The sequence below is a fragment of the Hyperoodon ampullatus genome, assembly GCF_949752795.1.
Source record: "Hyperoodon ampullatus genome assembly, chromosome: 12".
Lineage (NCBI taxonomy): Eukaryota > Metazoa > Chordata > Mammalia > Artiodactyla > Ziphiidae > Hyperoodon > Hyperoodon ampullatus.
This window is the reverse complement of record NC_136925.1, coordinates 79,363,043-79,385,302: the sequence shown is the minus strand read 5'-3', so window position 1 is coordinate 79,385,302 and position 22,260 is coordinate 79,363,043. Positions and strand designations below refer to the sequence as shown.

Here is a 22,260-nt window from a genome sequence, read left to right as displayed (position 1 = left end):
CTGCACGTGCAACTCTCTCAGTCCAGGTGGGTGCCCTTCCTTCTGTGTCTGTGAAGCATCGCTGTCTTCAAGATCCTGCTAGAAATTAACTCCTCCATTCCCCCAAACAACTACCTCACATCAACTTCAGATGTATTCTTAAAATACAGCATTATAAATTCTTAAACTATTTGTTTGTGTATCTCCTGAACTGGACTCTTACTTCCTCTTGGGTTCCCAGCGCTGAGCACCGACAGGTACTCAAAAGCCTGGTGAATTACTGATTGAATGCCTTCCAAGAGCTTACAGTTAGAATTAGACACAGCAATACAAAATAAATGTATGAGGACAAACATAAAACTGAACAAAACTTGGGCTCATGTCCAAGAATATTTATCATGTTAACAGCTACACTGCCTGGTAGCAATATGCTACAAAACACATTTTGCTGTTTGTTACTGGCAGTCTTACGGCAAAAAGATGACTATAAAAGAATGTAGTAAAAAAAAAACAAACAAAAAAAACTGGAAATTAAGAGGGAGGGAAAAGACTATCGTGAGCATCGGTGGTGTCATCAAAAATGAGAAAAATCAAGACATCCTTTACCTCCTAATGATCAGAACAGCAATGAGATATTCCTGCAGGAAAAAAGAATCTGATAATGAGTTTGATAAAGCCTGTATATCTAACTACCAATTTATAGGAAATTTAAAAGGGCTGAGGAATACATTAAACCATAGCAAATCAATCAGCAAATCTCAAACTGTGGGAACCTCTACTAGAAAAATGACCTAGTTTCTTCAACAAATAAGTTGTAACAGCAAAAAGGAAAGGAGAGAGGAAGAGAGGAAAAGAGGGAGAGATGAAGAGATGAAGGAAGAGGAAAACCATAGAGATGAAAAGGTATCATCCAATTATGAGAGTGGATTTTGTTTGGACCTTGACTCAAACTACCCCACAATGTAAATTAAACAGAAACATTTAATCCATTTATAAAACTACTGGAAATTTCAACACTGGATAATTGGTATGAAAAAATATTCTTTAAATGTGATAACTGTATAATGTTTGTGTTTCTTTTTTTTTTTTTTTTTTTTTTTTTTTTTTTTTGTGGTATGCGGGCCTCTCACTGTTGTGGCCTCTCCCGTTGCGGAGCACAGGCTCCGGACGCGCAGGCTCAGCGGCCATGGCCCACGGGCCCAGCCGCTCCGCGGCATGTGGGATCCTCCCAGACCGGGGCACGAACCCGCGTCCCCTGCATCGGCAGGCGGACTCTCAACCTCTGCGCCACCAGGGAAGCCCTGTGTTTCTTTTTTTAAGCCCTTTATATTTTAGAGCTATATACTGAAATACTGACAGATTAAATGATACAATAGCTGGGATTTACTTCAAAATAATATTGAGGGCGGGGATTGGGGGGGTGAAGGAAGAGCAAGTGTACACACAACAACACTGGCCATATAATCGTTGAAGGCTGAGTGATGGGTGTGTGGGGCTCGCTATATGTTTGTCTACTTCTGTTCATTGTTTGAAAATGTCCATTTAAAGTAAAATGGAGTTAATGGTATGAAAGACGAATTCAGGAATCCAGAACTGGGACTGAGGCTGTGGTACTGACTCCAGCTTACACCTGCAAGACCACAAAACTTCTGAATTGGTCCCTTGCCTTCAATCCTCAATCTCCCAAGAAAGCCCACTATGCATTGACCATTTACTCTTTCACAGTTTCTTAACCTCGCCCCATTTTATCTTTAACATGTTTGCTGTACTATTTAATCCTAACACTTAACTGTCTTTAAAAAAAAAAAAAAAATCGGACTTCACTGGTGGCACCAATGCAGGGGACACGGGTTCAAGCCCTGGTCTGGGAAGATCCCACATGCTGCGCAGCAACTAAGCTCGTGCTCCACAACTACCGAGCCTGTGCTCTGGAGCCCACGAGCCACAACTATTGAGCCCATGTACCACAACTCCGGAAGCCCGCGTGCCTAGAGCCCGTGCTCCACAACAAGAGAAGCCACCACAATGAGAAGACCATCCACCGCAATGAAGAGCAGCCCCTGCTCGCCGCAACTAGAGAAAGCCCATGTGCAGCAACAAAGACCCAACGCAGTCAAAAATAAATAAAATAAATTTTTTTTAAATTAATAAATAAATAAAAATAAATCCTCAAGAGCATTAAAAAAAATCCCTCCATAATCTTAACCAAATTAACCTTCCCAGTTTCATTTTCCCCTAGATCCCCAGGTAAAACCTCCTTATATTGACTCTGACCCTTTCGGGACCTCATCTCCTGATCAAGATGCCCTCCTTGCCTGAATCTGACACTCTTACACTTACTTTGGCTCAGCCTCTTAAAGGCCCAGGGTCCAATTTCACTGACTCCAAGATGCCTTTTCCAGCCACAGATCTCGCCAGAGACCACAAACACTTGAGTCAAACCAACCCAAGCTCAAATTCCAACTTCTGGACTATTCACTAGCTGTGCAACCCTGAACAAATTTTCCTGAGTTGTTTCCTGCTCTGGAAACTATATCAGATTGAGCGGTGCTGAGAAGGCTCAGGGTACAGTGCCTCCTTCCCTCCCAGTGCCTCTGCAGCTTAGGCACATGGTACTTCAAGAGCAGGGGCTGAATGGGGTTTCTTATATATCACGACTGCTATCTTTTAGGATAACGGTAAGTCACTTTAATTCTAAGTCCATATCAATACTTTCCCCTGCATCTTCCTTCACCCTTGCTCCAAAAATCTTTTATATTAGATTAAAAAAATCACAGGACCAAATCTCATATGGTTTTTTTTACTGCTACTGATTCCATAGGCAGACTCTATGCTTATATTAAAGCCTTATTATCTGTAATACACTAGATATACTGATGAGTCCAAAGGCTAGATTCAGAATATTGTTAATTTTCTATTAACTGAAAGGAATAATTATTTCCATTAAAAAAAAACCATTCTAGAAAAAGAACAGGCGTATCCAAACTACTCTGTTATTTTCTTTCTGATGAGTCTCATTAATATTTTTTTTTTTTTTTTTTTTTTTTTTTGCGGTACGCGGGCCTCTCACTGTTGTGGCCTCTCCCGTTGCGGAACACAGGCTCCGGACGCGCAGGCTCAGCGGCCATGGCTCATGGGCCCAGCCGCTCCGTGGCACGTGGGATCCTCCCGGACCGGGGCATGAACCCGTGTCCCCTGCATCGGCAGGCGGACTCTCAACCACTGCGCCACCAGGGAAGCCCAGAGTCTCATTAATATTGATAATAGATCCCTCGCTATCACTGTAGCCTGCCATCAACAAGAATGTCACCATGACACAGGACTTACCAGTATACCTGAGGCTGCAGCTGCCCCTACGCCTGCAGTAAAGAGAAACCACGAGAGGACTGGAGATTAGAGAGAGGACCACCAGCAAGAGCAGCTGCCTCTCCTACGTTAATCAAGTTAGGACCCTGGAGACCACTACTTTGGCATTGAAGACTTAAGAAAATCCTTTATTTTATTTTGGTTTTTGCAAGAACTTCTTCCTAAACTAACAAGGGGTCCAGAGTGAGAAGGGAAGCTACATGGTTACCTAAATTTCACTTCTCCTAAAATACTAAAGAGAAATATGAAGATACTCAAGAGCTAAGGACTAAAGTAATTAAGATTTTTAATAGATTAATTTTATTAAACTCACAAAGCAAATGAGCCACAGTAAATGTTCAGCTGTACTTTTTATAGGGAAAAATAGTGTTATGTAATTAATAATAATAATAATAATACACAGAGCAAAAAGAAAACCCAGCTCTGTAACTTATCACTTAAAGAATTTCCTCATCCATAAAAGCAAGATAACAGGAACTTATCTCCAAAAGTTATATTAATGATTAAAGGAGGGACTAAGCAACGAGCACTGTGCTTGACACATTTAAATGTTCAATAAGTGTCAGCTATTGTGATTTACGTTATCTAAAACCACATTTAAGAATAAGAATCAAAATTTTCACTGAACCACTGGGACTTCATCCTGTGACCACGATGCTGCCGACAGCAGCAGCTAACAATTATGTAACATTTACTCTTCACCAGGCACTCCTGAGAGTACTTTACTCACTGAATAAACACTTATGGTCTCGACATCAACTCCACGAAATAAGTACTATTTTCAGATGAAGAAACTGAGGCACAGAGGTTGAGAAACTCGCCCAAAGTCCAAACTACAGAGTCAGAAACTCTGGGTGTACAGTTCAACAATGTGTGTTTTAACAGGCCTTCCAGGAGATTCTAGTGCTCACTGAAATTGGAAAAACCCTGGGTTAACAATTGCAAAGGCCCGTATCAGTGGCCTTAAGGCCTGAATATCAGCCTATCTCTGAAACAAAATGCATCTCTACTGTAAACAACAATAAAGAAGACAGTAAACCCTAGGCAACTATATTCAACATCCTGTGATAAGCCATAATGGAAAAGAATATGAAAAAAAATGTATATATTTGTATAACTGAGTCACTTTGCTGTACAGCAGTAATTAACACACTGTAATTCAACTATACTTCAATAAAAAATAAATAAAATAGAATAAAACAGAGTTGGGATCAAAACCAAGCCCCACCAGATTCAGGCATAACTTGCTGTATGACCTCTGAGGGTCACTATTAACATAATATATGAGGTGACATCCATCCGCCATGCTAGAGTACAAGATTGGAAAGCTCTGGTTAGTATTTCTGCTCTCCATGGCTCTCAAACTTTGGAAGGCATCAGAATTGCCTGCTGGAGTTAAATGCAGATCCCCAGGTACTCCCCACCCCCCCAACAGTTTTGGAGTAAGAGAACTTACTTGAGCAAACACTCCAGGTGATTCTGATGCAGACAATCCCTTTTTTTTCTTTTTAGGAAACCACAGCTGTACACTTATCCAGTGGCTTCGCCCTACCCTACTTTGATCTCTACCTCTCCTTCACCTCCCAAGGCTAATGCAAAGAGACATGCATCCACTCCTCTACCCAAAGTCTAGCACTCTAAGGAAAATCAGTCAGTGAACTGGAGCTGGTTCTGCTATCCTTCCAGGAAAAAAGGTGGTCACTGCCCACACTAGCAATGCAATTCTAAAAGTAACCCTATGTTTCAAACATCTGCAGATAATCATCTTCTGGAATACGTATACATAGAGCTTATTACTCTAAGAATTTTTAAAAATCAAAGAAATTGATGAAGGAAGAATTTTAATGGTATATATGTAAGTTATGTTTTACTTTATTTTCTATACTTCAACAAATTGAAATGAGCATTTAAAGACAAATGAAGACAGCTCAGAGTAGGAAAAAACAATCCAGGAAAAATAAAAATTCCTCAATCTCCCTAGTGTCAGAATTTAAATATCAAAGAAAGAGAATTGTATGAATAAATATAATAAGCCTCGATGATGCTTCTAACTGCATAACCTATTCTCTCCTCAACTTCATCCCTCAATCCCAATGGGGCGTCAGAGAAGAGAGCAAGTTGAAGGGGTATGAAGAGAACCACATCAGGTGTGAGTGCCAGTTCCTCACGATATCCCCAGCTACAGAGGAGGGGCTTCCTCCTCCACCTGCTCCCCGAGTCTGGGCAACTAGGATAAAGAGCTAGAGAACAAGTCCCGAGTGTACCGAAGTGTCCAGGCATCCAGTTCAATCCCATGGCTCCATGTCTATTGGAGACGGAGATGGAGATGGGGGAGAGGGGAAAGAAAAAAGTGAGGAAAAGAACTTAAAAAAAGCTCACCCAGTACTACAGCTACGTTAGAAACAGGGAATGGTGTGGAGCTTAAATGATTTTTAGACCAAATCCTGCTCTCGTGTTTGAGATTTTTCTTCAGCTTTTCATAAAACGTATCTTAAACAATGTAAGGTTTTCCTCTTCTATCACCACAGCAGACAGTCACAGCCAGCTGATGTGATCTTCTGCACATTTCTAAGAAAGCCTGATGCTCTGACGAGGACAGGTCGGAGCACAGCCTAACCTGGGGCCAGGCTGCACACACACCCCAGGCCTGTCTGGGGCTTTCCTCTTCTCAGGAGGAAGCTTCCATCACCTTTCCAAAAGTAAATTAAGTACTGAAAATATTGTTATTGCTATATAATTCCTCACTTCCTGGCTTTGTTTTCCTTTAATTCTGGGACTTGAAAGGAAGAAAATTATTTTAAAAATATTCTAAACATGAATGTGAATAGCATTATCAAATTATAATCCAAGGCAGTTAGAGTCCCAGTTACAATCCAAAACATAAAAAGAATAACTATTGAAAGTTTTCCATCAGAGGGCCAAAAATGCTTTATTACTGGAAACAATCTGTGCAAGATGTGAGAATTTTCTCTTCCTTTTCTCCACTTTTAATAAAATAAAAGCAAAGACCCAGGCAGGCATAGTTGTATAGGACCACCCTGATTTTTACAGCAATTAAAAAAAAACATTCATATAAAATTTTAACATTATCAAAAAGTTTTTCTTCATTCTCCAGTAGTTTTTTCTATTTGCTTATTTAAGAAGCTTTCAGGAATAACAAGAACCAAAACAAAACACACACACGAATATACACACAGAACTGACCATTCTACATAAACTGAAACTTTTACGGCAGCAAGTTACATCTATAGTATATTCAAAATTAGTGCTACATTTTTAGTATACTACTCTGTCTCCCAAGGGACAAAAAAGTAGGAGAGAGAGGAAAAGTTGCCACTTTCTCATTCCTGTCCTCCTAACCTCTGACCCCTACCCTCCCCCGCAGCCAAGAGCCTTGCCAAGCAGGCCCTGGGCACCACGTGAGCTCCCAGGAGCGTCTCCAACCCAAGTGTAGAAGCAGTTATGTGGTTGGTTACCCAAGCGAACAAGCAGAAATCAGTCTAGGAGTGGGCCTTGCTCCGACCTGAAAGCAACTCAAAAGTTTTCTCGTCAGATGCTCACAAGCTCTTTAAACATAAAAGGAAATCCCCAGCCCTGGTTCAAAGCCTAAGACAACTGCAAGCCTGGTCAGCAAGAAGGAAAGAGAGTCAAATGCAAAGGAAACCCCAGGCTTCACTAGCAATCTCCTTTAAAACAAATAATACCTTTATCAACTGACATTCCCAAAGTTTTTATTATCAAGTTAATTAACAGACTCCTGTGTTAATATCTAAATGCTGGGCAATTAATGGCAGCAAACTATAAATGTCCTTGTGTTTGCTCTGACAACAAAATCTTATAAAGCAAATGATATGAGCACTTCAGTAATGTAACACAGGCCTTCTACGCCTAATTTCCTCCAAAAGCTGCAGAATACGAGTGGCTTATAAATTAACATTCTGTTATATAAATAATAAGAAACAAAGAATTAGAATAAGTAATTAACAATAACAATAAAGAAATGTCTGTGCCACAATGCATCACCGTCAATACACATAATGTAACACCTGAACTCCTTCAGATACTTCAATGGCAAGTTATTAATTCTGAAGTATTTTACCCTCATTTCCAATGCTATCTATCACCTTCTTTTCAAAATGATGCCCATTTTCCAAATACTTTGTTTACTGCATCTCCTTCTGAAAAATTCTGTCCACAAAGATGTCCAAATAAACCGGTATTTTAGAAAATATAATTTAAACACTTGTTTCTACCGACGCACATGTAAACAGACTTAGACTTCCAGTTGGCTTAACTATTGAGCGATCCGCTGTTACAAGTGAACTGCTGAGCTACAACTATTTTCTGCTTTAAAAAATTATTGAAAAATAACCTTTTACTTCATTCTTAATCATTGAGGAAAAGCAATGAAATTCACCAGTTCCAAGCATAATTAATATGTTCCTTCTAAATGACCTTGACTGCTGAACCAAACTTAGAGTCTAGTTCAGTATCATTCAGGGTTGGGCATTACCTCTGTGCTCACTAACAGAGTTAGTCCTACCCCAAGATCATGTTTTCTCTCACCAGCAAACTCTTACTCACTCTTCAAGACCTCCTCCGGGACACTTTCACTAGTATCTACTCATAGCTCGAAAACACACCTGTCCTACTGTACTGTCTGTCACCTGCCCATGTTGACCCTTCTATTCAACTGGGAATTCCTTCACTTCAGACACAATGTCTTATTAATCACTGGATTCCCAGCATATAGAACATTCCCAAGCACAAAGGGATTCAATAAACAGTTTATGTTTTGCTTTTCCTGTCTTCTGCAACTTTTCCAATAAGCCTGAGGTTAAAAAAATATATTAAAAAGATAAAAGTTGTACCTTGAGAAGTATACATTCATAGTACCCAATATTTCTCTCTAGAATCTGAGATAATTCTATCGGCTGGGAAAAAACTATACCTAAAAAGGCAAAAGTTTGAAATTCTCTCACTGCTTTAAACTAGAGTTTTGTTGTTGCTGTTGCTGCTTTAAGATCCTGATATATCCTCTTTAAACTGAGACTTATTTGAATGGAGTTACCTCCTACAAATTTTCTCTAAGGAAAGGAAGATTTTTTTCTAGCTGTGGAAACAACAGTGTAGTTTAAAGCCATGAAAACAGTGTTGTGCAAGGCTGCCAACTGTCACAGTCCTGGAAAGGAAGCTGAATCAGCACAAGACCAATGTCAAAGGAAAGGGTATTGACAGACAGTCTGGTTTCCATACCAGGCAACTCCCTTCAGGTTACTCGATTCTTGGAACACTGCCCTTGACACCTAGCAGCTGCTTCCGTTAGGAACAGTGGGTAGAAGGTCTGGGAGAAACGTGTGCCACAAGAGAAACACGATCTCTTCTCCAGCATCTCACGAGAGTGGAACTGAAGTAGGACAGGAGTTGAGAGGCAAAAGGAAAAAGACAACGAGTCTATTAGGTGCAAGGAGGAGAGAGGCAGGTAATGAGAGTTTGGTCTCATTACAGTGAACCAGGAAACAAACCTACATGTGATAATCCTTTATGACCCAAGAATGACAAAATGGAAACTTTAAACCAAAAAATAAAACAATGAAAACTTATGGCTTTAAGGGAGGTTTTCTCTACTGTACCGAATTATTAAATCTCAGGTGAAGGAGTTTGAGCAAGTAAGCTAGGATACAAAAATGCTTCCAAATGGAAGCAACCTCTTCAAATAGCTTTTTTTTTTTCAAGAATTAATTTTAAAAGAATTTTAAAATTAACACCTTTTAAAAGAAGGAAATGTCAGCATGTTGAGTAAATAAAATGTTTGGTGACCGGACAGTTCATTTCCCTGTTGTATTAGTTAATCTCTTGGTCTACAACAGGAAGAATAAACCAGGCCTACTGTTACTTACTGATTTTTACTGGGTGTGTGTGTGTGTGTGTGCGTGTGTGTACACTTTATTTGCAAACTTAGAATATCTCCACACTTTGGGGTACCTTACTTTTTCTGTTAAACAATTCTGTGAGCATGTTATTTAAAATGTTCAATATTTTCATTGTATATAATTGCTATTATATGGTAATAAATTGCATGGATTCAAACCCTGTTCACAATTTTGAGCTGTTCATACAATATAACTCTATCACTCTCATTTGTACCAGTGGAGTTCATTGTTATTACACACAGAGATGCAAGCCTCTGACTATTTCACAAGTCTTCTAATGTAGACACATCTGAGCAATATTTTATTATAAACTTTGTCCTTTCCATTACATTTATGGCATTATACTGATGTTTGAAACTTTGTATATAGGTAACTCATTATGTATGAATTTTATTTCAGAAAAAAATAAGGAAGCCTAAGTTATTCATATTGATAAGATTTCAAGGGGGCGGTTAGGTGTCACAAGGATAAGGAAATGCAATGAAATTTAAGGGTGTAAGGTAGGAATGCTAGATTGTCCTATGATGTATAAGAGATTGATCCAACAGATCATCATACCACATCACACATTCATTTCACAAGTCCCAGCACTCATTTAGATTTAAAAACAAACAAAAAGATAACTATTTGTCTAAGCCTAGAACCCAACTCCATTCTGCATATAAGAACAAAGTATTGTTAAAACAACTTTATTAATATACTGAATTTTCTAGGAATAAAACTACCATGTATACTGAGGGAAGATTATATTTTGTTTTGGTCAGACTCTGACCAAGAGCTGCTCATCATCTTAAAAGATGACATCTCCACTGACAACCCTGCCTAAGACATCTGAGAGGCTGATACCACACTCCTGCATCAGCCTCATTGTGTAGCTGTCAGGCCCACACTGATCCCACATATACACGTGAGCATTCATTTCAAAAACCTTCAATGTAGTCATGCTCGAGCATCTATTTAGTTAAATAAACAATATTTTATTATATACCACTTTCTTTTCACTTTTCCATGTACAGTTAGTGCATTATTAAGAATTGTTTAAAATTTTGTGTAGTAACATACAGTATCTATAAATTTTGTGTCGGTAACATATTATCTATGAATTTATTTCAAAAGAATAAAGGAGGCAGTAGAAAAGTTTCATTAAAGGGACTTCCCTGGTGGTGCAGTGGTTAAGAATCCACCTGCCAATGCAGGAGACACAGGTTCGAGTCCTGGTCCGGGAAGAGCCCACATGCCGTGGAGCAACTAAGCCCATGCGCCACAACTACTGAGCCTGTGTTATAGAGACCATGAGCCACAACTACTGAGCCCGCGTGCCACAGCTACTGAAGCCTGTGTGCCTAGAGCCCGTGCTCCACAATAAAGAGAAGCCACTGCAATGAGAAGCCCACACACTGCAACCAAGAGTAGCCCCCTCTCGCCGCAATTAGAGAAAGCCCGCACGCAGCAATGAAGACCCAACACAGCCAAAAATATAAACAAATGAATTTATTTAAAAAAAGTTTCATTATAAAATAGGAATGTACTGTCTGTATGTTCTAAATTATCTATTATATTACATGTTTATATAGTTTTAAACTGTATAAAAGATATCAAATAAACAACTAGAAAATAGAAGACGGTACCAGTTCCAGGAGTATGGCAGATTGGATACTCTAAGTGCCTATAATTGAAATATCTAAAATACTTGATAACATGCCTTTTTAAATGGATCACAAACTTGGCATGAATGTGACTGAAACGAAGAACACAGAAAGCAAACCAAGAACACAGAAAGCAAACCAAGAACATGGAAAGTAAGAGAGCAATAGAAACTGACTTCTGTTATGGATTTTAACTTTCCATTTGATGACTATACAGGGAACAGGGGAAAGGAGGAATCTAGGGCCTACCAAAAGGGAGTAAAATATGAGACAATACCTCTCAAATAAATTAGGGACGAAGAAGGGCTATATCCATCATTTAAGAGCATGAAAACTCACTAAAGAGAAAGGAAAAATACCTGTCTTGAACTTGATACTGAGAGGTAGGAGGAATTAAGAAATGACTCCTTTGAGAATTAGCAACCACAGGCTAACGATCACCAGAGTTTCTGGTCAAAATTAACACTTAATGGTGTGCTCTGTAAAACCTCAAGAAGAGAAGTCCATTTAAAATGGTCCCAGAGGCCATATGACCTGAACCCACTGATCAATCTTAATACCACTTGTTGTAGGACAACGAAATATTAGGATGTTAACATCCTGAGGTAACACCCTCACTTCATCACCTATGAAGTATACAGACCATGTCAGTCAGTAATGATGTGTAACAAGCCACCCCAAACTTAGTGGCCTAAAGCCACCAGCATGTATTATGCTCACAGATTCTGTGGGTGAGGAATTCGGACAGAGTACAAAAGGGAAAGCCTATCTTCATCACAATCTCTACAGCCTCAGCTGGAAGACAGTTGATAGTCACCAGACAGCCTGGGGCTGGAACCATCTGGAGGCTTCTTCACTCAAAGGGAGGGTCACAGACCCCTCCACTAAACAGAAGCAGTGACCTAAATGTTGGGGACATGATTTACAAACAATCACAAACAAAAATGTTTAACTTCAAGCCTTTGGATCTAACTTGCAATTTACAGGAAATAGAGGGGCTAGATGAGCAAATTAAGCCACATCAAGGGAAAACAATCAGACAAAGCCATTTCATAGGACAACTGACTCAGTTTTTTCAACATGCCAAAGGCATGAATGGGGGTGGGGTAAAAGAGAACTGTTCCAGATAAAAAGACTTAAGGACCAGGGCTTCCCTGGTGGCGCAGTGGTTGGGAGTCCGCCTGCCGATGCAGGGGACACGGGTTCGTGCCCTGGTCCGGGAGGGTCCCGCATGCCGTGGAGCGGCTGGGCCCATGAGCCATGGCCGCTGAGCCTGCGCGTCCGGAGCCTGTGCTCCGAAACGGGAGAGGCCACAACTGTGAGAGGCCTGCGTACCGCAAAAAAAAAAAAAAAAAAAAAGACTTAAGGAGCAAATCAATGTAGTAACCTTGTTTGAATTCTGCTTGAAACAAATGAACTATAAATAAGGCATTCTGATGACAACTGGGGATATCCGAAAATGGCTAGGTTAGTAAATGAAAAGAACTTATGGTGGCATGTGAATGCTCATTCTATCATCCTGTTTGTCAGCCTATTAAGAACTTTCTAAATAATAAAACTTCACAAACTAAAATATGAAATATGATTCCGCCCACAAGCAACTGGCAAAAGCATACACCAATCCTTCTGAGGGAAGAGGACACAAACCCAAGCCTCAATAAAACTCTTTAAAAAAATGAATGAAGGGAAGTAAGAAAATTCTTAGAACTAAAAGAGAACAAAAATAATGCACGTCAAAATTTGAGAGATTTAGCCAAAGTAGTACTTAGGAGGAAATTTTTTAGTCATATTTATTTGGCTTTATCAGACAAAAGGCAAGATATAATCAAAGTAAGAACAGAATTTAATTAAACTTATAAAAAAGAACATGTAATAACGAGGACAGTGACCAAACTTGTTTCGGAAAGACAAACCACTGGCAAGATTAATCAAGATTAATAAAAGAAGGAATAACATTATTAATTAAAATGCTTAACTCTGGATGTTATAAAAATTAAAGAAATAAAGACTATTATGAACTTCAGGTTAATAAACTTGAAAACCTTGATGAAATGGATACGTATATAGGAATATATATATAAGTAAAAAGCTGACTCAAGAAGAATTCGATAACTTGATATGCCTATATTCACAAAAGAAATAAGATCAAAAATCAGGAATGGGACAAAAGCTATAACATCAAGGGCTACACAATCCTTTATGACTTTACAGATGCTTCTACCAAACACTCCAAAAGCAGGTAATTCCAGACTTTAAAGTCTTCCAGTAAGTTTAGAAAGGGACTATTATGGGAGTTCCCTGGTGGCCTAGTGGTTAGGATTCTGGGCTTTCACTGCCGTGGCCTGGGTTCAATCCCTGGTAGGGGAACTGAGATCCCGCAAGTCACAAAGCAGTGTGGCCAAAAATAAAAAAAAGTGTGTGGGGGGGGTGGGACTAGTGTCTTAACGCATTCTGCAAAACTTCATAATACAGATATCAAACCTCATGAGGATAATTACAGTCCAATCCCTTTTATGAACAGTGATTCAAGAAACCTAAATAAATGTCAGCAGACTGAATCCAGTGATGTGCAAAAAGAGAATATGTCACGAGGCTAGGTTTATTCTAGAATGCGTGTTTGGCATAATACTTAAAAAAATGTAATATACCCCAATAACAGATTATAAGAGGAAAAACAAAGTGATCATCCCAAAAGACACACAAAAAAACACATAAGATAAAATTCAGCATCCATTCATGATAAATTCTTAGCAACCTAGAAAAAGAAGGGAACTTCCTTATCCAACAATGGGCAGCTACAAAGAAAAGAAAAGAAAAAAAGAGTAAACATTATATCTAATGATGAAATGCTGAAAGCCTTCTTTTAAATCAGAGATAATACAAAAGCAGACAGTCCTTTCAAATAATGCATTGAAGGAGCTGTCTGAGGAAGGACAAAAGAAGGGGAGATGGGAGTGGGTTTTTTTAAGCAATTAAAAAAATAAAATTTGGAAAACCTAAGAGAATCTATAAATGATTAGAGTTAGTAGAATTCACGAGAACTTAAAAGGGTCAATGTACAATAAAATTTAATATACCAAGTTCATTATATTTGTATATACCTGAAACAATGAGAAAATGTAATATAATAAAAATATAAAATCTATGTTTACAATACCAACAAAAATATAAGGTATATAGAAATAATTCTAACCAAAAAGTACAGCAGTTCTTTTTGAAGAATATTATAAAAGAAATTTAAAACTATCTAAACAAATGAAGAAATGGAGAGAGAAGTCATTCAGGAAGAGGAGGGACAGTGGGGTAGGAATGTGAGAAGAAAAGGAAAATCAGCCCTGAGAACAAGCAGACCAGAGCACCACCCACAGCACACAAGCAGTGCTGAAAGCAGATTTGGACAAGGCCACTTTTTGACAACAAAAATGACTAAACATGTGCCTCTTCTTACTAACACTGTCTTTCTCTAAGTGACTATTGCTTCTTTACCAATGACAAAGCCTGGACACACTTAAGTTCGGCCTCATGGCTCAAAATTAAGACACCTAATCATCAAATGCTCGCAGCTTTTTTGAAGCAGCCAGTCCAGACTGACCCTCACTCCCCTAATACCTCTTAGAACCTTCCAACACACATCCCAGCACTATAAACCTCCCAACTCCACACCTTCCATGAGGCTCCGCAGGGGCGTGTTCTCCCTGGCCCGTAGTAACCCAAGCCAAGTAAACCCAGCTCGTTTTATTACAAGTGTGTTGCTAATTGTTCAAATGAGGTACTTTTTTTTTTAAACTCTTATTATTTTGTAAGTATCACCTATTTCACATAAAACAAAAAAGGTACAATGAAAAAAAATCCTATTATAATAACAACAACAAAGACAAAATTCTTAGAAAAAAGCATGGTAAGAAATGAAAAGTTTATATGAAAAATAAGCAAACACAAATTGCCAAGAGAGCTCTGAAAAGAGTAATGAAGATGTATTAACCCTACCAGATATTAAAAAATGATAAAAACAGTACAGTACTGGCACACTAAAAGAAGGACCAATGGAAAAGAATAAAAGTCCCAGAATAACCTCAAACACTGTACCTAAAGGAAAAGTTTAAAAGTTTAAAAGGAAAGATAACAGTAATGGTTAATTTTATGTGTCAAGTGGGAGAGTATTTGGGGATGAAATTAACATTTAAATCAGTGACCTTGAGTAAAGTAGATTACCCTCCATAGTGTGGGTGGGCCTCATCTAATCAGTTGAAGGCCTAAATAGAACAAAAAGACCAGCCCCCTAAGCAAGAGGGAGTTCTCCAGCAGACTGCCTTCAGGCTTCATCTTCACCATCAGCTCTCCTGGGTCTCAGCCTGCTGGTCCACACCAGATTTTGGACTTTCCAGCTTCCATAACTGTCTGAGTCAATTCCTTAAAATAAAATATCTTTATCCTAACCAATAGGCTAGTTCTCTGGCGAGACCTAGTACAAGAAAAGTTAGTTACTTAACCAAGTGGTCATCTAGAGAAAAAAAAATTATGTTGGATCATACCTCTCTCCATAGATTAGAATAAGTGAAACGTAGAAATTACTCTATGAAAATACTACAAAGTAACAGGGGACAGTTCCTTTGTAACTTCAGAGTATGGAAGGTTCATAAACTCACTAAAAATAAAATCCAGATATCATAAAAGAAAAGACTGCTAATTCTGACTACATAGACATTTTTTTTAATTCAAAAAGCCCTTCTGCATGATAAAAAAAAGGTACCACAATTAATGTCAAAAGACAAATGATAAGATGGGGAAGTGAGTAATTCATATCATGGACAGAGGCTTAGTCTCCCTAATATACCTAGTTTTTATTATATAAATCAATTTTTAAGAGACAAACTGAATAGAAAAATTCAAGATAAAACGATATGAACTGACAGTCCAGGAAAAAAGGAAATGTAAACATTTTTAAATATATAAGATGTTCAAAATCACTCATAACAAGAAAAATGTAAATTAAAACTACATTATCAGATTGGTAAAAATCCAGAAGCTTCTTAAAACCATGCTACTGGCACATGGTAGGTACTCTCACACATCGATGGTGGGAGTATAAACTGGCACAACCCCTAAGAGGAACAATCCAGCGATATTTACCAGAATTACAACTGCACATGCCCACTGACACAGCCAGGAATTTACCCTACAGATACACTTGGACATTTATGAAATGACATATATACAGAGCATCATGGCAGTATTGTTTGAATTTCAAATAACTAAAAATAATCTAAATGCCCATCAAAAGAGAACTGGTTAAATACATTATGATATGTCCATAAAATGGAATGAAGCTATAAAAAAGCATGGAGGCTTGCTTTATGTACTCCTTTGGAAAGAACCACAGAAAATATATTTAAGTGGGTAGGGAAGGGGGAATGACAAAGAACACAAGAATATTTACAGTATTTTACAGTGTACCAACATTTGTGTAAAAATAGAGCTAACAATTAAAGTATGGTATTTTGCTTCTTTATATAAAGAAACATACAATAAACTAATGAAGTGGTTATATAGCAAAGGGTGAGGAGGGTGGTGAGCTAGGCAAGAGGAACTATGGCGGAGACTGGAATCCGTATCCTTTCCTTGCACTTGTTAATTTTTGAACCATATGAATGTATTGATTATCCAAAACATTACACATTAAAAAATGTTAAAGACACAAAGTGAGGTATTTTAATGGAAACCTAAAATTACCTTTTGTATCAACCACATTAACAAAAGACACAAAGTCATACTTGCTGATTATCTCCTAATACAAAAATCAACAGACTGTGTATGCTATATCTGGGAACGAAAGGAAAGTCTACAGGAAGGAATGTTCTGTCTGTTACGAAACACTGGCTTCTTCTATTAAATACAGTTGAGCTCCTTTGTTTTTTAAATGTATGTGAATTCAGTATTATAAATGCTTATTAAAATTTGGTTTGATTTTGAAAATATTCTAGTGGTTATTCTTACTTTGTTTTGGGACAGATTTGGGGGGATTATTCTGGCTTTGGAGGTGCTAACTATATTTAAAATGCTAGATCTCATTTCCTAGATACACTTTCCAAATCTATCTGAACATCAAATTCCCTAAAAAGTAAAACTGTTCCTGTCAAACCAGACCCTTTGATTAGGCTACCTAAATGTCTTAGGCTACCTAAATGTCTCTGATTTCCACTTCTTTGACCCAGAAGAGTTTACTGAAACTAAAACTTAAAAAATATTTAAACATTCTATAGTTAGGGAGTATGAAAACAAGAAAAAATTTCCAATATACTTTGAGAAATATTTGTTTTTCCTCAGAATATACAAAAAAATGACAGTATTTACATTAAGGAATCATTTTTATATAGTATTTCCTGACATATAACTTACTGTATTCAAGTCAATAAAATAATAGCAGTATCGTTCAAAGCATAAAATAGACCTAAACTAAGCACATTAAAATAGTATTCACTAAAATAAGATTTTACCTGTAGTATGCTTTAAATATTTAAATATGAAGGATATTAAATAACTAATTGCCATGTGGAAGAAGTCATCAGTGAATGCTTCATAAAGGAAGTAAATTTTGAACTTGGTCTTGAAGGAAATGACAGGCACTCAGAATCCTTAATCAAATTGGTTTTACAATCAGAGATTCATTTTAGCTCACTGAAGGAAAATGAGTAATATAATCTCTCTATTGAGTCCTTCTTAAACTCTGATGACATGACAAAACATTCTGTCTACAGAGAAGTTCAATAAGGCTCTGAAAGCCCATGAAAAAGCCTGTAACTTTATATATCATAAACTCAGATACCAGTCTCTCTCACTTAAAAAGAAACGGTATTGAAAGGTTATTTAATTTTCCCACATTTTAATAAAAGACCGGACTAAATAACTGAAATAATGTACATTCCTACCTCTATAAATTGCTTTATATGATACCAAAATTTTGAAAACATATATGCAAAAATCAAGATTCTACAGATCTTCAATCTCAGCTGTTGTTTTAACATGTTTTCTTTGAAGTCATAAACTCTTTTTGGAACTCAAATAAAAGTCACATGGGAAAAGACTCCAAAGAACCCAAGAAAATACTTAAGAAATCAGCTGAATTTATTAAAATTAAGCTTCATATATTTATATATTTTGCTTAGCATCAAGAATCTCTCCAAGCTGTGTAAGTAGCACTTTAAAAACTGAATAGTCAATGTCACTGTCTTCCCCTCTCTTCACCACCCCCAACCCACAAAAACGAAAGAAGAGAGGAAAATATAAAATGCAAAGTTACATTTTGATGCTTATGACTGAAAGTGCTATGAAAGCTCTATGTGAATTCAGAGTACAGGTCCTGAGCTCATGATACCTTTTAATATCACTCAGCGACAATCTCTAAAACAAGATGAAACTGAATCACTGTACCAAATGCATATGTACTATTTTTCTACAAATCATGTATGCTGAAATACATAGCCCAATAACCTAAGAGTATTTAATGAGGCTAATTTAAACTAGAAAGTGTTTAACATACTTAAAAAAGTACATGATTCCCTTTAGTATTTTAATATATTGTAATTGAAGTGATTATCTGTCTATAAGCTAGTTTAGGAAGAATAACACTGCCAAAGGCAACAATGTTTTGACCCAGCAGCACTTACCATTAAAACAAAAACAAATCAAAAGAAGGCTTAATATAAAAACACCATGTACATGCCAACTAGAAAGATTAAATGATCGATAAAACCATTTTCCTGAATAAGCCTCAACGGAGTGACAGAGTACTTTCTGGAAAGATCCAGAACACAAATGACAAAGAACATGAAATGACTGACATTTTCTGCTGTCACTAACCAGTAATGGAAGAAGCTATGAAACTAGTCATTCTTCCCACCCTTCAATCTCAAACATCCATTCGTAAACAAAGAGTTTAGGTTATAGTCCGGCATTTTCTCAAAACTTCAATTTTTCCCACTGAGAACAGAACTGTTTCCAATGGGCCAGGAAGACATATCCGAACAGAGGCCTGGGGACCAGGACTGTGCTCACCTGCTGTGGCTGGTACCTCTGCTGGGGCTGGGACGGCAGATACTGCGCCTGCGGCTGCTGGCTGTAGTAAGGCTGCTGGCCCTGCTGGCAGTAACCGCTCACACCTGGCTGGCCATACTGAGGCGGCACCTGTCACGAAGTCAAGCAGGGCAAGTGAGAAAGTCAAGACGTGCCATTCAGCGAAATCAAGTATGGTTTCAATTCAGCAACAGGAAGTGGGTTCTTTGCTAAGCAATTGAATTTGGTATTTTTAATATTCCCTCCATTAGATAAATTGGCATACTGCCTTCTATTCACATACTATCAATGAAGACAAAACACAAAGTATTTTTTGAAGCAGAGTTAAATCATCAGACATCAAAAATTGATAATTTCACAAAAATCCAGTGGTGGGGTCAGGGGGAGTTCCTGATACTGACGTCAAAAAATTGTTTCTGCTAGAAAGTCAAAGCAGCATTATGCTAATCCATTCTCATGCAACACTCAGATGAAAATGAACTGCAGTCCAAGCTCACTAATACTGTGTAGGATGCTTGTGGTTTGGGGACATGTTTGTTTCAACTAAGGTCAGAATGCCTCAATTACATTTTAGCAGATACCAGTTACAGCAGCAATTCCATTACCTGATACTATTTTGGCTAAAAAGAAACAAAACTGCTTTATAATAAAATGAAACCCATTTAGAAAACAGTACTATATATATCAAACAATATAACTATCAATATGAGTTCTTGATGGAAAGATATTCATAGCTATACAAGGATAGTACTTTCCTAGTTGATAAAATGGTTACTGATATAAAGCAAAGTGTACTGTGCTGCAAATACCCGAGTTACAGACAAAATGACCTAAAATCAGTCTTCTCCATTTCTAATTTACACGAGCCTAAAAAATTTTGAAATCATTGTTCAAACAGAAGTCCTTCCTCATTCAGTAAATACACCACTGATGATATTTTCTGATGTTCTTTCAAATAAGAAATCTATTGACATTTTTTTTTTCCCTAATTGAGAGAAAGAACAGGAGAGGAAAAGAAAAACAAGATATCAGGATGGCAAAAAGCACTCCTGGAATGAGAATGGTGAAATCACTGTTAATACCACAATATGGTCCATTTGAGAACTCCAAGAACATGATCCCCATAAGCACACATACTTAAGAATTCAGTCATCAGTCCCAAATATACACTTAAAAAACAAATTGACTATAGAATACTGAATGAGGAAAAGAAGAGAGTGAGGAGGAAAATATTAAACACTCTGCCTCTAAGACCAATTAGCACAGTAATTGGCAACATATTCAATGAAGTAAAAGGGAAAAAATGCAGAAAGCTAAAGTTCATATTCCTTTTGACCCGATCTAGATTATTTTCAAGCTGCTAGCAACGCTGACAAAACATTTGGCCACAATGGCTTACAAATGCCTCTCATTTCGCAGACCCCAAGTTAGTAGAACAGACAAGTTTGTATTGAAAACCATTCAACAGCACAGTTGAATTCTTTGCTTTTATTTATTTTACAGCTTGATATCTCATAATGAATGTATGTCCCTGACATAAGCCAAGCCAAAGAATTTCCATAAAATACAACTCCACATGCTAGAATACCATATACTACCACAACACATACCCTTCCGTTCAACACCCATATGTTTGATTTGATATCTAATACTGCATTTCACACAAGCATCTTTGCAGTTTGATTTGAAGCAGTTAGGATAACACTTTGCCAGTGTTAAAATGACTGTAAAGCTCAGTCAACACAGCCAGCAACTCCCCTGTGAATTGCACTTTAATATGTTGACTTTCTGGTTTACAGAAACCCTTGCACACAATATGGAAGTGTGTGTGGGGGGGTTCTATTTTCTAAGCAAGACAACAAGAGGACATATTGCAGGAGTCTCCTAACACTAGAGAAGCCATGAACTTACTAGATTCTTTTACTATCTATTCCAACTCCAAAAAGTGGGGAAGCAAGCCGGATGAAGTGGAGGCAGGTAGGATGGGTGGGAGTGTAAGCAAATCTTCAACGGATCCATAGCAACAATCTGCAAACAGAGCAAATGTCAGAAGGGGAACCATCAAAAACATCTGCTTGGGAGATTTCATCACTGTCTTCCACAATTAAAAACCTACTTGCTACCGTTTTAAATACATGGGCTAATTATTTGGTACTAACTAACTGGCTAACTAACCTTCTGAGACCCTGGGATAACTGATAGGGCCCAGAGCCAATCCACTGCATTTGGTCTATTGTCCTTACGTGGGCGCCATGACAAAACAGAGGTTACTAAGTTCTAGTCTACCTAAAGAATCTCTGTACTAGAAATGTATGAAACCTAAATCCAAGCCCTCCTCTACCTCCGTTGTGTGAATATGATCAATCACATAATGATATGCCTTACATCTCCATCTGAAAAATGGGGCTACCTCCTCTATTAATTTCTATTAATATTATAACCAGCAATATTATAATCCTATCAGGAATTCTACACAATAATTCTTACTTATTAAACTAAGTTGTAGTGCTACTTCTAAAATATTAATTATTAACTAAGTGTTATCTTTAAGAAGCAATTTCTAAATATAATACACCTCAGCTGTCAGGAACTAATGTCAATTCTTTAATGGTCAATAATGTTTTTGCTTTAATCAATTTAGATGTAGGGCTTTCAAAGTTCTATTATATGATTTTCTGACATCTTAAACCAAACAATCATTATTAAGAAACATAAATGGAAGGGTGGAGCCATAATACATGGAATGCCCCAGAGCCTACTGCTGGAAGTTGTCTGCACAAACCCCAGAGAAACTGTGGTCTCGCGCTGCCGGCTTCTCACACGCCATCAAGGCCTTCAGCCACCACTCCTCACTCGGACCTCCATCTTTAACAGCATCTGCTGAGGACTGAGAAACCCACTACACTGTTATGAAGACCCAAAGGACTAAGCCATGAGGGAAGCATATGAGCTTTTATCGTCTCAAGTTTTGTGAAATCAATTTTGGCTACTAAGGGTCTTTTTGTTTATCTCTTAGTTCTTTTTTTTTTTTTTTTTTTTTTTTTTTTTTGCGGTATGCGGGCCTCTCACTGTTGTGGCCTCTCCCGTTGCGGAGCACAGGCTCCGGACGCGCAGGCTCAGCGGCCATGGCTCACGGGCCCAGCCACTCCACGGCATGTGGGATCTTCCCGGACCGGGGCACGAACCCGTGTCCCCTGCATCGGCAGGCGGACTCCCAACCACTGCGCCACCAGGGAAGCCCTATCTCTTAGTTCTTAACCATATTC

General features: G+C 38.0%; 1 protein-coding gene across 3 annotated transcripts in view; it reads right to left on the bottom strand.

Annotated features, from left to right (window-relative positions):
* ARID1B (AT-rich interaction domain 1B) overlaps positions 1-22,260 on the bottom strand; it is a 409,620-nt gene that overhangs the window by 262,618 nt on the left and 124,742 nt on the right. For all 3 annotated transcript variants that reach the window (XM_079716084.1, XM_079716085.1, XM_079716086.1), the window contains exon 3: positions 18,977-19,105. In XM_079716084.1, the coding sequence (XP_079572210.1) occupies positions 18,977-19,105 (129 nt within the window). The remainder of the gene's footprint in view (positions 1-18,976; positions 19,106-22,260) is intronic.